This window comes from Thamnophis elegans, chromosome 2 (genome assembly GCF_009769535.1).
Source record: "Thamnophis elegans isolate rThaEle1 chromosome 2, rThaEle1.pri, whole genome shotgun sequence".
Lineage (NCBI taxonomy): Eukaryota > Metazoa > Chordata > Lepidosauria > Squamata > Colubridae > Thamnophis > Thamnophis elegans.
In genome coordinates, this window is record NC_045542.1 from 65,285,449 (window position 1) to 65,302,175 (window position 16,727).

A 16,727-nucleotide genomic window follows, 5' to 3' on the forward strand; every position below is an offset into this window, starting at 1 on the left:
GATTCCCTTCCCTCCCCCCTCGGGTGAATCTGCAGGCGCCGAATGCAACCGAAACGGAAACCCCACTGAACTTTTCGTTTTGTCGCGTAGCATTTGGAGGGGAAAAGCCAACGCCGCGGTTTCATCGGCAAACCAAGTGCCGAGAACGGCGGGCATGACGCTCCGAGGCCGCGAAGCAGTCCTGGGCGATTCCAAAGTCGAGCGCTTTTAAAGCGGACTCCGCGCCTGCTTCCTGTTCCGGGGGAGAGAGGGGAGGGGGGAAAAAGACAAACTGCGGAAGCCGTCCGAAGGAGGGGCAGGAGTCCGTGGCGGCGATGGGGGCTCACTTAACCCGCCGGTATTTGGGGGACTCGGAGGTGGAGCCCGACCCTTCCGCCTTGCCCACCTTCGATCCCCACCTTGGCCTCCCCGAGCGCAAGGAACGCGGTGAGCAGCGCCGGAGCGGGTCGCGAAGAAGGAAGGTCACCCCGCGCTGAGCTCCGCCCTTCTGGCTCCGAGAGTCCCGGGCTGGGCGGTCGGCAGCTCTCCGGGACTGAGAAACGTCGATCGCGCAGATTTTGGCCCGTGGAAGCCTAGGATCCAGAGGGTGCCAGGCTCTCCTGCCCTCCCCCTCCCCTTTCCCCCCCTTTTTGGTACCTCCGGCCGTGTCCTCCACCGGCTTCCCTCTCGGAGTGATTATCTACCTACCTACCTACCTACCTACCTACCTACCTACCTACCTACCTATCTATCTATCTATCTATCTATCTATCTATCATCTATCTATCTATCTATCTATCTATCTATCTATCTGATTTATCAATCGTTTACAAGATAATAAGTATACGAATAAACATGAGTATCAATGAAAAGGGGTACGAATAAATGGGGACAGTAGGACAGGGACGGTAGGCACGCTGCTTATGCACGCCCCTTACAGACCTCCTAGGAATAGGGTGAGGTCAACAGACACTTTAAGGTTAAAGTTATGGGGATTTGAAGATGTAACAACAGTCAGGTAGTGTATTCCAGGCATTGACCACTTCTGTTTCTCCCCCCCCCTCCCGCCTCTTCATTGGCCACCCAGGGACACAGTGTGGAGCTTGTCCCCCAGGTTGCCTCTTTCTCAGTGGGATCGTCTACGGGAAGCGTAGTGTATGTGCTGCTGAGAGCTAATTCAGTGTGGCATGGTTAAGAAGCAGTGGAGCAACCGGGGACCAGTTCCTCACTCGGCCTACCTTTTCTCAAGACAAAGTAGGCGAGAGATGTATGGGTTTTTTCTGGCTCTCTAGAAGGAGAGGATCGCCCCTTAATCAATGCATTGACAGGGACCCGGGGGATCCCACCTGCATCAAAGGTGCTTTTTTAAGAGGTGACTGGACTTTATCATCCGAGAAGCTTCTTCAGCTCCGAATGAGAAGCGAAACATCTTCGAAGAAAAACCAGGAAGTCCAGTTGTCTCTTCAAAAAGCACCTTTGGGATAACCATGACCTGGATGACTGAGACTCTCCAGAGCCGATTCCGCCTGTAAATTTCTGTCCAAAATGAGAACTAAGTGATATTTTGGGCATCCGCTAGATGCTTTCTTTCTTTCTTTTGTATTATAAATACATTTAATACTGAGCCAAGGTGGCGCAGTGGTTAAATGCAGCACTGCAGGCTGACTGCTAGATCAGCAGTTCAGCGGTTCAAATCTCACCGGCTCAGGGTTGACTCAGCCTTCCATCCTTCCGAGGTGGGTAAAATGAGGACCCGGATTGTTGTTGGGGGCAATATGCTGACTCTGTAAACCGCTTAGAGAGGGCTGAAAGCCCTATGAAGCGGTATATAAGTCTACTGTTATTGCTTATTGTTATTATTAATACAATCATCCATTCCAATGGACTCTAGGTAGCTTGCAAAATATAATATTAGATCAAAATAATTTAAACAAAACTTACAAGACAGGTTGGACTAAAAAAAACTATCCAAACAAACTACAAAGATCCCTCCCCAATACATTAACCTCAGACCTTTATAGCAAAGGCAGGTTTTCAGGGCTGTTCAGAACCCCAGGAGAGACGGTGCCCTCCATATCTGGAGGCAATGTTGTTCCAGAAGGAGGAAGGCTTTACAGAAAAGATGGACTTTCTAGATCACACAAGGTGACAATTTTTAATAGAAGGGACCTGGAATGCACCCATTCTAGAACATACCAGGCAAGAAGAAACAGTGGAAGAAATTCGTGCCAGAATTGAATGTGAATCCTTTCTCACAGCTTAAACGCCTTAAAATTCAGGAATATTTCTTTACACCATTGTTTTGCAAATCTACGCGCACCACAAACTGTATGATTGTTTGAAGGGAAATGCGTCTGTACCACCAGGCTCTAAATGTGAGGAGGAAGGGCAAACAGTAAAAATGAAAGTGAAACCTAAGCAGTTTTTATATATATAATATTAAAAAGCACCTGTCATTTCAGATCCATCATGGCAGCACATGTTAGCGGGTATCCATTCACCTGCTGCCCCTCACCTTGTTGTGTCACTGCCGCATCACCAGCTGTCCCATTAAAGTGAGTGGGATTGTTGGTGAGTCAAAAGCGGGTCAGAGGAGGAGCCACTGTGGGACAGAGATGACAGTTGCTCTTTAAAATTTTTGATTTAAATCAATCCTTTTTACTAGTGATTTAAATCATGATTTAAATCGACTTGACTTAAATACATTCTGTTAGCTTTCACATGAATATTAGTCATTGTACACAATGAAATTGATTACTAGCCTTGGTGCAGATTATTGTTCAGTAAAACTGATTAGAAGCTTGTTGCAGAATTCATATATGCAGCCAGTAATAGAATCATGTTGCAAAATATCCTGGGTACACTCAGGTTGTATATAGAATAAGGCAATGATATATCTGCCTGAAATATATTGATATGATGCCTTTGAAATCTGTTGATACATTTGGAGAAATATCATATATCTTGGTTGGCTATCTTTTTTCCCCGTTCAAGATTATTCAGCTCCTTCCATTTCTCTTTGTAGCACTTAATTTCTATTCCCCGAATCATTACTACTGTTGCTGTTCTCTAAGCCTCTTCCAATATTTTTGGATTAAGTGTGATACATAAACTGAACATCATATTTGAGGTAGGAGCTGATCTATGCAAAATAAACTGGAACAACTATTTCCTGTGATTTGGAAATTGTACTTTCGTCATTGGTGGTGAAACCTGAAATTTCATTTGTCCTTTTTGTATTTGCTGGCTCTTGTTCAGTTTGCAATTGGCTACTACTAACCCTTTTACAAATAACCTTAGAAGTACTCTCCATCTTTATCCCTTCATCTTTCTCATGATAGAAATTTTGCATTTGTCTATGTCAAATTTTATCCTATTAGTTTTAGCCATTTCTCTAATCTAATGATTCTCAAACTGTTCATTTTTTAATGGTCTGTGGAGTCCATTAAATAGTTCATTCCCATATTAACCCCTGTCATTGGGTCAAAGCTTACTTGCTGCTTCTACCTTCACTCCTGTTCATCACCAGTTAGCTAGTTCATAATGATGCATCAGTGGCTGACAAACATTTATTGAAGGAAATGGGTGATAATATAATAATGTTAGCATTACAATTCAGAAATCTGATAATACTGAGGAGGTCTCAAGTGTAGTTGAAGTGCAAATGAACATTTTTTTTTAAAATATATTTTATTCATTTTCACATTCCATTTTACAATCACTTATATACAGGGTATTTGCTATAAAAAAAAAAAAGAAAACACAACTCATCATTCACAACCCCACCTGACACTTCCATCCTCCATACACCCCATCTACCCCCTCCAACTTTCATTTCCTCCCTCTAACACTCCCCTCCTACTTCCCTTTCCCCTCAAACCTTCCTTCTCCCCTTATTCCCAACACGCCCTCCTTACATTCCCCTTACTCCTTCCTTACTCCTCCCTCTTCTTTCCCTCTACCTCCCTCCTTGGTGTATGCCTTTATTCAAGTGTTGTTTAATCTGATAAAAAGTAAAATAAACCAAGGAAAAAAAATATAAAGAAAGAAAAGAGAAAAAAAAAGGAAAAAAAAACAACAACCGTATATAAGTGCATTCTTGTTCTTATTGAGACTATGTTAACACCCACCCACCCACCCCCCATAAATCCCCATCCCTAATCCTCCCGACTTCCCAGGGCCCACACCTGGCACTGCCTTCTATCTAAAGTATCTTGTGTTCGTATGGATTAAAAATAAAAGTAATATATTAAAGGAAAGAAAAATAAGAAAAAAGAAAGAAAAAAAAGAAAAAGGAAAAAAAAGAAAAAGAACTCTTTGTGTTAAGCTCAGCCCCCCATCTTTATCTATGCTTAAATAGTGTAAGTCATTCTATCTATATTTTATTCTCGTCTCTTACTTCTTTGTTATTTACCCCAACCTCCTGTAGACTCTCCCGTTCCTCTTCCTTAACCTTGTATTCAGATAAACATTTATACAAATTTGTATAGACATCAATATACAATCTAGCTCAAAAATAATCCCTTCTAGTAAAATTTAAGCAGCGTGGATCATTCCACATATTCAAATATTACTTTACAGAAGAATAATCAAATGAACATTTTTATCAGCAAATATATACTAATACTGTAATGGGATAGAACACAAAAAATAATTCAAGTTGTTAATATTTTCTGTATAAAATCTAATTTTAAAAGGCTTTTAAAGTTCAGATGATAGGAGGACATATTTAAATGCAATTATAATCAGTAATTTATTTTCTCCAAAATATGCAACTTCCATTCTCCTAAAGTAAAAAATAAAGGGTAAGTGTATTGTTTACATGCTTGGCCCTTGCTTCTTCTTAATTTCTATTCAGTAAATCACAGTTATAGAAAGTTTTGCAAAATGCTCAAATTCTTCAAGATTTGTAATTATGCTTTTGTTTCCTAGGATATTAGCTACCAATTTTATCTAAGCTTTTTTATCCAAGTCAATAATAAAGACTTTGATAAGTACATCTTGACAGACTAAGTTAACCTTTTTTCATTGAGTAACTTGTTTAATAAATTGTGGGAATGATAGAGACATGATACAGTAAAGCACTTAATAAATATCTTATGACATTCTTATTAGTAAGCTGATTAAGCATGGGCTGAATGGCATAACTGAATGATTCCATAGCTGATTTCAAAATAGTACTCAAACAACACTCATCAGTAATTCTTCACCAGATTGATGTGGTCTGTAAATTTTAATTGAACAGGTTCTCTAAATCAACTTGCTGAACATGGTTTCAAAAACTGCTTTTGCAGCATGTTAGAGAATTCCAAATGGTTGATCTTGAAGAAGAGCTTCCATTTAGATTTTAATCTCCCTTTCCATCTTTTCTTTCTTCTGTTTTCTCCTACAGTGATGATAGCAACACATCAACAGATGAATGATGCCCAGATTCCTTACAAATTCCGAGATTATTGTGCCCATCATTACATAATGTGGATGAAGTGCAAACGTGACACATATCCTTTTTCAATCAGAGGGTGCAAACATGAGGCGCATGAGTGGCAGTACTGTGAGCATCTGGAGTAAGTCAAAGATATGGCTTTAATCTGCTTTGTTGCTATATTTTGTCCTTTATTCTTTATTCTGTAAATTGACTATGTTTCAGAAATTAGAAACTACCCTGGATTAGAAGCACTGCCTCTATATCCCTGTAATTCCTTTATTAAATGTGTTGTTTCCACCATAAAAATTCAGTGAGTTTCCAAAAAATTAGGATGGGGTTGGAGACTATAAATGCTTCCATGATATGAATAGGGAGGAGACCATGATAGTCAACCAAGTAGTTTTTCCTTAATTCTGATAAACCTTGATTTAATTTTAAAGCACTTTGCCCTGATTGAAAAGGGCCCCTATCACTGAATTCTCTAAGCGAAGTTATGTGCATGAGAGTAAATAATAAATGAATAATTATTCCATTGTTCTCTAGCATGCATAGAGAATACCACACTAAGACCTTGACTGTAGAAGATAAGTCTGGGGACCAATCTGCCTCAGTTTGATACTTTAAATATGAAATAAAATTGTGGCATTCAAGCCAATTAACATGCAGCAAGAAAAGCCTGGTTTATAGGGCCAAACAGATTTCAACTGACTTATACTTGTATCTTTTGTGTTAGCTATGTTATGCGCATGAAAGAATTTGAACGAGAACGGCGTTTGCTGGCTAGGAAGAAGCGCATCGAAGAGCAGGCAAAAATTGCCATAGAAACCTAATTAGTTTGGGGTCCTTCTCCTCCCTCCTCTTACAAGAAACTTCTGGACTTGCTATATTGAAAACAATAAAAACATTATGTCACAGTTGGGTCTCAGATGTTCACTGTGATTCCTACAACGAAATGAATGAATGCACATCTCGGACCTAAGGCTAATAAATGTTCATAAATGCCAAGGATCTGTAAGTATCTTCTTATTGGGAATCCTAATCTTGCATGACCAGTTCTGGCAATTGTGCCAATGAGATGCGTCTAGTTAAGTTCAGATGGAACTGTACCATTTAGTTACTTTTATATTTTCTCTGTATTCAGCAACATAAGCTTTCAGTTTCATTCTGGATGAAGACAGCTGCTTCTGAATATTACGTTTGTATACATTCTGTATACATTCTGTGCATTTACACTTCTTCATACACAAGCAAAGTTCCTTTTACGAAACTTGGAGCTTTTGAAAATGACGAGTGCTGGAATCCCAAGGCCAGTAGATTGTACTAAACACCAAGAATTGCTCTGCCTCATGTGAAATAAGAAATAGTGGAGCATTTTGGGCTGCAGGTCTAGGCATTGTACTTCCTGACTAAATTATTTTATTATTTATCTAAATGTTTGTTTATTTCAAGGAAGGTAACATTGAAGCAGTTCTAGTAGAATCAGAACATAAATCACTGTAATGAGGCTGTCTCAGTCATAACTGATATACCCACGTGGCTGCCGGCCCACTTCTGCTTGCTTGCAGCTGCAATGGAACAGGAGGCCAAGCAGTGTGAGTGCCATGGCCACGAAATGAGGCAGGTGTCAGGCATGAATGGCCTGGCTGTGGGGGTCCTGCGGGGCATGTGGGGCAGCTCCACCCCTACTGCCTCACCCCAAGCAAGCCGTCCGTATATAGGGGAAAAAATAAGACACATCCCTCTGAAAATAAGTCCTAGTGCTTATTTGGGGCCCAAACAGGAAACATGGGAAGTACTCCGTGGAACCTCATATTAGCAGCAATATGGAGTAAACAGAAATCCTCCAGCGATATTTTCTGGAGATGACTATCCATGAATAAGTGGAACCCACTCTAAGGCTGTTCCACCTATACAAAGGTTAGACAACTTCTCCCGTGATTTCTGGGATCAGGAGCCATTGAGAAATATGGCAGAATCAACATGGTACTATTCAATGTCTCTTGGCAAAGCTCATCCAAAGAGCAATTCAAACAGTTTCAGTGCCAAAATGGAGTCAAAGCCCCTACTGAATTGACCTAGAAAGTCTTTATTTCATTTGTCTGACTCTAAATCAGTCACTACACACTTTTAATACTTTGATCAGAAAGAATTTGTCACTAGCTGTTATTGGGCCTTTTTTTAAACAAATGGCGTCTTTCTATGAGGGATCATTCCTTCTAATAAGAAATGTACGAACTCAGCTGAATACCCCTTTATGATAAATGTGATAAGTGAAGCTTAGTTATTGGAATCCAATTAGGTACCTTGTACAGATCTAAGGGGACGCGGTGGTTCAGTGGCTAAGACACTTATCTTGTCAATCAGAAAGGTCGGCAGTTCGCCAGTTTAAATCCCTAATGCCGCATAATGGAGTGAGCTCCTGTTTTTTGTCCCAGCTTCCGCCAACTGAGTGGTTCAAAAGCATGTAAAAATCTAAGTAAAAAAATAGGAACCACTTTGGTGGGAAGGTAACAGTGTTCGGTGCACCTTCAGCATTTGGCATGCTGGCCACATGAACATGGAGATGTCTTCAGACAGCGCTGGCTCTTCGGCTTTGAAACGGAGATGAGCACTGCCCCCTAGAGTCTGGAAGAGTTAGCACATATGTGCGAGGGGAACCTTTACCTTTACAGATTTTCAGGCTTTAAACATTGGAATAATTGACCATCTAGGGCCTTAGACTTTTCTACTGATTGAACTGCTAAGTCATGATGATCTTGATTTATTTTCAAACTTAGAGACAATGGGTTCTTTACACAGGTAATCCTCGGCTTACAAGTTCATTTAATGACCAAAGTTACAATGGCACTGAAAAAAATGGCTTCTATTTTTCAGTTATGACTTTGCAGCATGCCCGTGATGATGTGATCAAAATCCAGATGCTTGGTAACTGGTTCATATGTATGACCATTGCAGTGTCCCATGGTCATATTATCATCTTTTGAAACCTGACAAAGTCAATGGGGTAGCCAGATTCACTTAACAACTGGGTTAGTAATTATCAACTACAGTGATTCACTTAACTGTGGCAAGAAAGGTCATAAAATGGGGCAAAACTCACTTGACAAATGTTTCACTTAACACAAATTTTGGGCTCAATTATGGTCATAATTATCTAGAGCCAGTTTGGTTTATCAGTTCAAAGACCAGGAGAGAAAGTGAGAGACCATGAGTTCAAGGCCCACTTTAGCTATAAAAGTCAGCTGTGTAACTCACACTCAGTCACACACACTCAGTTTAACCCACCACACAGACCTCTTGTGGGGAAAATAGGAGAAAGATGTATTACATTTGTTTGCTGCCTTGAGTTATTCATAAAATAAAGATGGGAAACAAATAAATGCCTCTAGTTAGGCCAGGCTCCAAAAGCCAAGAATTATTGAGAAAAGCTCCACTTGATGACACTGAAAGGATGCAAAGTAGAGGGAAAGTCTCATGATGTCTTCCACCAAAATATTCAGTAATGAACGCTGGAATTTGATCAAATTTGAGAAGTTTCTCTCCATCTGCTTTTTAGCTATCTTGCAACCTGTTGCATAGCCTAGCTGAAATGTATAGTAGAGGGTGAAGCAGCTCTGCACCATACTAGAGGTTGCTCAGATTTTATTATTCACCAATCTGGCATTTGGTAAAAGCACCGGTAGTCCATAAAGCAAGCCAGTATGTTTACCAGCTATCTAATCAAGGACATAACCAGTAATTGAGAAAGATATCTGCACCAAGCCAGTCCAGGCCAACTATTCCACCTAGCCCCCTCCAAAGATCTCTGGGACTAATTGGAAGGAGCGTCCAATCCAGAGGTGGTATTCAGCAGGGTCTGACCAGTTCTGGAGAACTGGTAGCGGAAATTTTGAGTATTTCAGAGAACTGACTGGCCCCACCCCCATCTATTATCTGCCTTCCGAGTCCCAGTTGATCAGGAGGGAATGGAGATTTTACAGTATCCTTCCCCTGGAGTGGGGTGGGAATGGAGATTTTACAGTATACTTTCCCCGCCACACCCATCAAGCCATGATCACAGAACCAGTAGTAACAATTTTTGAATTCCACCACTAATCCAATCCCTTGGGTTGAGCAGTAATACAGGCTACAGTTGACAGCAGAACCGAAACAAGGGGTATTACTAATGGTGATGGCAAAGTTGTTACTATAAGTCAACAGTCATGTAGCTGCTGCAGCTAGAAGTAGGTTGCATGTGGCCTTGAAAGTTTCTTGTGTAATATGTCCAAGCTGCATTTCTCATCTTTTGTAAACATTCACAATCATGCTTCTGCCAATTTGCTGTTCAATGAATTGTGTGTGATTTTTCAAAGGAAGAAGTTATGCGGGATGAGTTTCTTTCAAGTGAGTCTTTCTCATGTACAGTATATTTGAAGATTTTTTTCTATCCTGTCCTTCAGCTGGATAGGCTTCTGGGAATGGGGAATACCGTTCCATCCAATTTTACTTGTGTTTAATTCTGAAAGTAAAAGCTCATCTATAGCTGAGTAAAACACTAGATGCAATCATCCATAATACTTGAGCACCCAAAGGTATTTTGTTAGCAGTTGATCATGAGATAATACCAAGTATAGGTGTTCAAAATATTTCTTTGGAAATACAGTTCATTAACAAGTTTTTCATTCAATGTATTTATATTTATAGTCAGTCCCACCTGGTGTGTCATTTTTCACATGAAAGAATAATATTTTGTGGCCTATGAGTCCTCTGTTCATTCTACTACCTGTACATATACAACGAAGTGAGCGAATTTGAACTGGGAAGCCCAATTCTGTGGTCAACCTACAGGTGCAATTTGTAAGATAAATCACACAGGACTCTCAAATCCTAACTTTAAATTTTCCTAGCCAGTAAGCAGTCCCATTCTCCTTATACAACTATAATTTGTTAGGAATCCAATGTTTGTATAAGACTGTATTGGTTTCTGGTCCAATTAATTTAAAATGAAATGATATATCAAATATAACAGAAGTATCCATTCTTACCTGTAGTCTTCCCCAATGTGTGTAGTCTTCCCCAATGTGTGAAAAAAGTCCTTCAATGTATAATCCCATGCTTTAAAAAAACAATCTGAGACTGCCCAGTGGCTGGATTATTTTTTATTGGTTAGTTTAAATAAAGTTCCACATGAAATGGATTATAGCAAAAAGTCAGTGGCTCATTTAACAGCAGCCTTGGAGCCTAGGTTTCAGATATCACTGCTCACATGCAGCATAACCTAAGACTATGACAAACATTCATTTTGATTGTGAACATATTTGTTTAGAATCAAGTTCCACTCTACTTCAAATGGGGCTGCCTCCAAATTAAGTAGTCCCCATTTACTAGCCACTCATTCAGCAACCATTTGAAGTTGGTGCTGAACAAGTGGAACTTATGACCAATCCTTGAAGTTCTGGCCTTCGCAGTGCTCCACGGTCATGCGATCATGATTCCGAGACTTGTCAACTGCTTGTATTACTGCAATTGCAGCATCCTGTCATCAGATTATTGCCAATTACAACCTTCCCTGCTGACTTCCCAAGATCAAAATCAATGGGGAAGCCAGAAAGGAAGGTTGCATGTTACTCTAGTAAGTTCTCCAGGCTTCTTGTCATGCTGTGTATCCCACAACCTGCTTATGCTCAAGTCTGTTGCCCCAGCCATTCCTCCCCACAGACCCCCACTTCCAAATCACAGCCTGCACCAACCCTTCCAACTTCCCATCCTGGTCCTTACTTAAAATTCCTACCACTTTCCACTTAATAACCTGCATATATTGAGGTAATGACAGTAAGTGGAATTGCCAGGATTGCTGTTGTTAAGTGGTGTGGCCACCTGATGTTCCACTTTGCAACCACATTGCTTAGCAATGGCAATCCCACTCTCAGTTGCCGTCATAATCCAAAAACTAACTCTAAGCAGTATCCCAACCTTGGTAACAATGACAAATAGAAAAATAAACAACCTCCTCTCAAGAAGACAGTCCAAACCTCAGAGGCTTCAGTTCTGTAACACTGAATATTTTTATAGAAGGAATAATAGGCATTTCCTTATCTCTTAAGTGCTAGAAATGCTTACAAATTTCAAAGCAGAACCCCCCCCCCAATTTCTCAGTGCACTTGTAAACATTATACAAATTGAGTAAGTCAAACAAAAGATGCAATTTGTAGCATTTACCTACATTGGTATTGATCACTCTTCTATTTAATGGACAACTGGAGGAAACACCTTTTATCATCTGATCCATTAAATAGAAGTTTCACTTGTATATCTCCATAATTGCCCTGTCCATTCATCTTTCAATAGGCCTGTGTTACAGAAAGTTACACAATTCTTGCTAGTTAGACACAAGACTATATTTGCTAGACTTGCATTTCAAGAACTTAACTTCAGAAGGCATACTCTACCATCCCACAAAATTGAGTCACATCAGGGATACACTTCTACTTGGAAGATGATGTTCACTACTCATAAGATTCTACTAGGTAGGAAAAGGAAAATCATTTATGTGGACGACAAGTGGCCAATTTGTATGGTAGACAGGACTGAAACAACCTATGTAACACCAAAGCTAATACTGGATCATAACTAATTTGTTTCCTTTGCTTCACAGCAGGGAATTTGCCATGTCATAATTTAGTTTATAACTGGGATGATTAAATAATGCGTTCTGCCCTTATGAAATTACTTGTAATGTCATTCAATTCAGCCATTTTTAATTTTGGTTTCAAGCACAAATGCCTACTAGTTGAACAAGGGTTAAAAAGGGACAAAAGATCCTCCTATAAAAGAGATGAAGTTAGTATTGTCACTGATCTTAGTCAGTTTATTTCCCAACAGAAAAAAACATTACAATTTTTTAGTACCAAGCATCACTCCAGAATAAAAAAAAAATAGCAATAATATTTACTACTAGGAGAATGCCCACAACTGAATTAATAGACTGTGCTGTGCTTTGAATGCAAATGCAAATGAAAAACAGTGTATTGTACCACACAGGGCCATGATGACTGCATCAGTCTGCAACTCCTTAAAGCAGCCATGCCTTTTCCTGGGTCTTTCCATCCCAGGAAAGACCCATTTGGTTTAGGAATGGCACCATGCGTTGCAAGGCACTTTTATGCTTTCATATCCAAAGTGATGCACAAATGCAGTGGACAACTTTTCTAAAATTATTAATAAGAACTAGAGTTAAGATTGCTATTCTATGACCTCACTTTTGGCCAAAGTCCAGCTGCCTAGGTTCCATTTATGGTATCTGCTCTTACAAATATAATGCGTAGCAGCTGTTCAACTCCCTCCCCCCCTGTAAAATTGGATTGTTCCCTCTGTTCTTGTTGCAGTGTTTGGCTTCATGGTAACTGTAGCAAAGTGTTATTCCAAGTCAAATGTGGTTTTGGATTAAGGGCAAAGGACAAAGATGACTGAGGAAAGGGCAATTAACTTTAAAAGGAAGGAATTCCAACAACCCTCCCCCCCAAACACATTGTGGACAGTGAAAAAAACCCCGTTTTAGACTCCAATAACAGCTGCTCAAGAAGATAAAAAATGAAGCTACCAGCCCAGTTTGATATCTTAGTGCAGGAGGAGGCTTAGAGCAGAAAAGGAACGATAGGCGAACGTAGGGGTGGGTAATCTCGGAACTCCTTCAGGTAACTTCGGTGCTTTCCCTTTGCCCAAATGGTCATTTGAATAAATCCAACCAAGGTAAACAAAGCCACTGTTGACAAACAAAAAAGCATGTAATATTATTAGGTATTCAGAAAAGTATCCTCCCTGAGCAGAAAGGCAGAAAAAAAATTAAAACATTTAACATTGACTCCTTTTCCAAATGTATTACAGATAGTCCTTGAATTACAACAGTTCCTTTAGTGAACTGTTCAAAGTTGCAATGTCACTGAAAAAGGTGACTTATGACCATTTTTCACACTTATAACCATTGCAGTATACTCATGGTCACATGATCAAAATTCAGACATTTGGCAACTAGCTCTGATTTATGACAGTTGCAGTGTCCTGGGGTCTTGTGATCACTTTCTGCAACTTTCTGACAAGCAAAGTCAATGGAGAAGCCAGATTCACTTAACTATGGTGGTACTAACTTAACACCTGCAGTGATTCACTTAAAAATCACGGCAATAAAGGTCGTAAATTAGGACAAAATTCACTTAACTTTCTTTGGTCTCAATTGTGGTCATAAGTCAAGGACTACCTGTACACCTTTGAAGGAAGAGACTACATAAATAGAAAATACTACCAAGAATCTTATATTACATTGGATACTTGTCTTGGGGAATACTATCTTTGTCCATTGTTTAATATAGATACTCCAGAGCTAAAGCATCCCTAACAAATGGAAAATAGATTTTGTAAAATAGAAGGTAGCCCTCAGGATTACTACTATCCCAGCAAGAGGCAGCATCTTTCATTATTTCCTACACTACATAATGAATGAGAACATCTTCAACTTCTATGTGCCTTGGTAAAACAAAATAAAGGCAATGAAGAGACCAAGTGGAAGAGTGCATAGCTGCTGGCATCCCTCTTAGTAAAGAGATGAAGCTTACTGTGAGACAGAAGCTGTAATTTACTGAGCTCTTGTAATCTTATGCTGGTACTTTCTTTGCTGAAAGGGGGAAGATAATTCTCCAGTTTTAAATTCATAGACCCTAATCTACTTGGCAATAAAGAACAGTTCTAGTAGAAAAATTGGGAAGGGCCAGAAAGAATAAAAATACATAACTGTATTTCATAAACAATGCTTAACAAAGTTCTTATTAAAAGCGACTCCAGCAAAGCTCTAACCTAGTATCAGGACTTACCTGGAAGGCACTGAGTCATTATGGCAAAACCAATCCAAGACCCTACCTGGAAAAGAAAGCATCAAGACTACGTCAAGGAAAATATAAGACTTTCTAGGCTTGAGCATTGCGTTCTTCAGCTACAGTAAACATATAGCACAGTCCTACTTTGAAGGATGAAGACCCAACTCATGCACAAATCCCAAATATGTTTCTGTACTTGCACTGAAAACTTTCCCATAAACTTTCTATCCCATCTACAGGGCCTGTTTCGACACTTGATTGTCATACTCATGTGAACATAGCTACTTGCCTTTTGAATTAAGAATAGGATAGGTATTTCCTTCTACTTACACACTAATCTAGATGGGCTAGAAAGTTTATGGGAAAGTTTTCAATGCAAATACAGAAACACATTCGGGATTTGTGCATGAGTCTTAGCTCAAGCATAAGTACTATTCTTAACACCCATGAAACCAAAGCGTATATGAGAGGAGTTTTGATGAATATAAATAAAATACATAGAAATAAGCAAGGGTTAAAACGAACAGAACTGGAAGAGGAAATTAAGAGAAAAGAGCTGGAGTTAACAAGGAAACCAGACGATACAAAGGTTAAGGAAGCTATTAACATATTAAAATCTCAATTTGACATGTTGATCTCTGACCAGGTAGCTACTAATTTATTATATGCAAAACACAATACTTTTTGTAATGCAAACAAACCTGGCAGATGGTTAGCTTATCAGATTAGGAAAAAAAGGAAAACTCGAAATATATCTAAACTGATTTACAGAGGGAAGGAGGTGTTCCAACAGGAAGAGATTCAAAAGGCTTTCTGGGAATTTTTTACAGAACTGTATAAAGGGGATAAAATTAATGGTTTAGACATAGACAAATATTTAGACAAGGAGAAAATACCTTCAGTTAGAGAAGAACACAGGCAAAAATTGAATCAACCAATAACCTCGGGGGAAATCCTGCAGGTAATTAAGCAATTAAAGCCAGGGAAAGCACCAGGTACAGATGGCTTGACAGCGGTTTACTATAAAAACTTACAGTTAGAAATGGTAGAACCTCTTAGAGAATTATTTAATATGATTCAAACGGAAGGTAAAGTCCCTCCATCTTGGAAGACAGCGTTTATATCTTTGATACCCAAAGAAGATCAAGATACTACTCAACCCAAAAATTATAGACCCATTTCATTGCTGAATGTAGATTATAAAATTTTTACTAAAATATTAGCAAATAGGTTAATGTTGGTCATTCAACAATTGATACATACGGACCAAACAGGTTTTATACAAGGGAGACAGATGAAAAGTAATGTCAGATTAATTATTAATGCATTAGAATATTTGGGAAAGAACAACCAGATCCCTGCTGCGTTTATATTTTTGGATGCTGAGAAGGCCTTTGATCGAGTTAACTGGCAATTTCTGCTGAAGATATTGCAAAAAATGCAGATAGGAGATAATTTTTTACAGTCAATTAAAGCAATATACCAACAGCAAACAGCACAAATCATAGTCAATGGAAGTTTAACAGACTCTTTTCAAATTGGAAAAGGTACAAGACAGGGTTGTCCTTTGTCCCCATTATTGTTTATTATAACTTTGGAAGTATTGTTGAATAAAATACGGGGCTTGGATGGTTTAAAAGGGATCAAGATTAGGCAGCAAGAATATAGAGTCCGCGCTTTTGCGGATGATTTGGTCATAATATTGGAACAACCGCAGGAATCCAGTATGGTTTTAATGAATACGATTAATCAATATGGTCAAGTGTCTGGCTTTAAAATAAACTTAGGAAAAACCAAAATATTAGCTATAAATATGAATATTAAACAAAAGGAAGAATTAGGAGTGATGCTAGGATGTGAGGTAGTTAAAAAAGTCAAATATCTTGGAGTTAACATTTTAACTTCAAATGGGAAATTATATAAGCATAATTATGAACCACTTTGGCATAGCATACAGACAGAGATGAAAAAATGGGAGAAATTGCACTTATCTTTGCTGGGCAGGATAGCGGCAGTGAAAATGAACATTTTACCAAAATTTTTATTTCTTTTCCAAATGTTACCTATACTTAAAAAAGATGCGAACCTTTTAGAATGGCAGAAGGGTATCAACAAATTTGTGTGGGCAGGAAAGAAGCCGAGGGTAAAGATGAAAATAATGCAAGATGTACGTGAGAGAGGAGGATTGAAACTACCTAATTTAAAACTATATTATGATGCAGTGGCATTATCTGTAATTAGTGATTGGATTCATTTAACCAATGATAGAATATTGAACATTGAGGGACACGATCTGGTATTTGGTTGGCATGCTTACCTGTTATTCAACAAAAAATTGGATAAGAACTTTAAAAGTCATATTTTAAGAAATGCTTTATTGCGGGTTTGGAAGAAATACCAATATAAATTAAATGACAAGATACCCATGTGGGCAATTCCTAGACATGCAATTGAAAATATGAATACAGCACAAAAAC

At 39.0% G+C, this 16,727-nt stretch overlaps 2 protein-coding genes across 4 annotated transcripts in view; one reads left to right on the top strand and one right to left on the bottom strand.

Annotated features, from left to right (window-relative positions):
* Positions 1–228: 228 nt before the first annotated feature.
* On the top strand, positions 229–6,409 carry NDUFB7 (NADH:ubiquinone oxidoreductase subunit B7). The gene is made up of 3 exons (XM_032211753.1): positions 229–426; positions 5,372–5,543; positions 6,138–6,409. The coding sequence occupies exons 1-3, from the start codon at positions 315–317 to the stop codon at positions 6,232–6,234; spliced, it is 381 nt and encodes a 126-aa protein (XP_032067644.1). The 5' UTR covers positions 229–314; the 3' UTR covers positions 6,235–6,409.
* A 4,117-nt stretch (positions 6,410–10,526) lies between these two features.
* The window catches only part of TECR (trans-2,3-enoyl-CoA reductase), a 45,349-nt gene continuing 39,148 nt past the window's right edge, over positions 10,527–16,727 (bottom strand). For all 3 annotated transcript variants that reach the window (XM_032209913.1, XM_032209914.1, XM_032209912.1), the window contains 2 exons: positions 14,248–14,293; positions 10,527–13,145 (listed from right to left, as the gene is read on the bottom strand). In XM_032209913.1, coding sequence (XP_032065804.1) covers positions 13,018–13,145; positions 14,248–14,293 — 174 coding nt within the window. In that variant the 3' untranslated portion in view covers positions 10,527–13,017. The remainder of the gene's footprint in view (positions 13,146–14,247; positions 14,294–16,727) is intronic.

Excerpts from the sequence above, each read along its gene's own strand:
- NDUFB7 (XM_032211753.1), top strand. The coding sequence starts at position 315 with ATGGGGGCTCACTTAACCCGCCGGTATTTGGGGGACTCGGAGGTGGAG. Across the intron at positions 427-5,371 it reads CCCCGAGCGCAAGGAACGCG|TGATGATAGCAACACATCAA; the intron begins GTGAGCAGCGCC and ends TTTCTCCTACAG. Across the intron at positions 5,544-6,137 it reads CAGTACTGTGAGCATCTGGA|CTATGTTATGCGCATGAAAG; the intron begins GTAAGTCAAAGA and ends CTTTTGTGTTAG.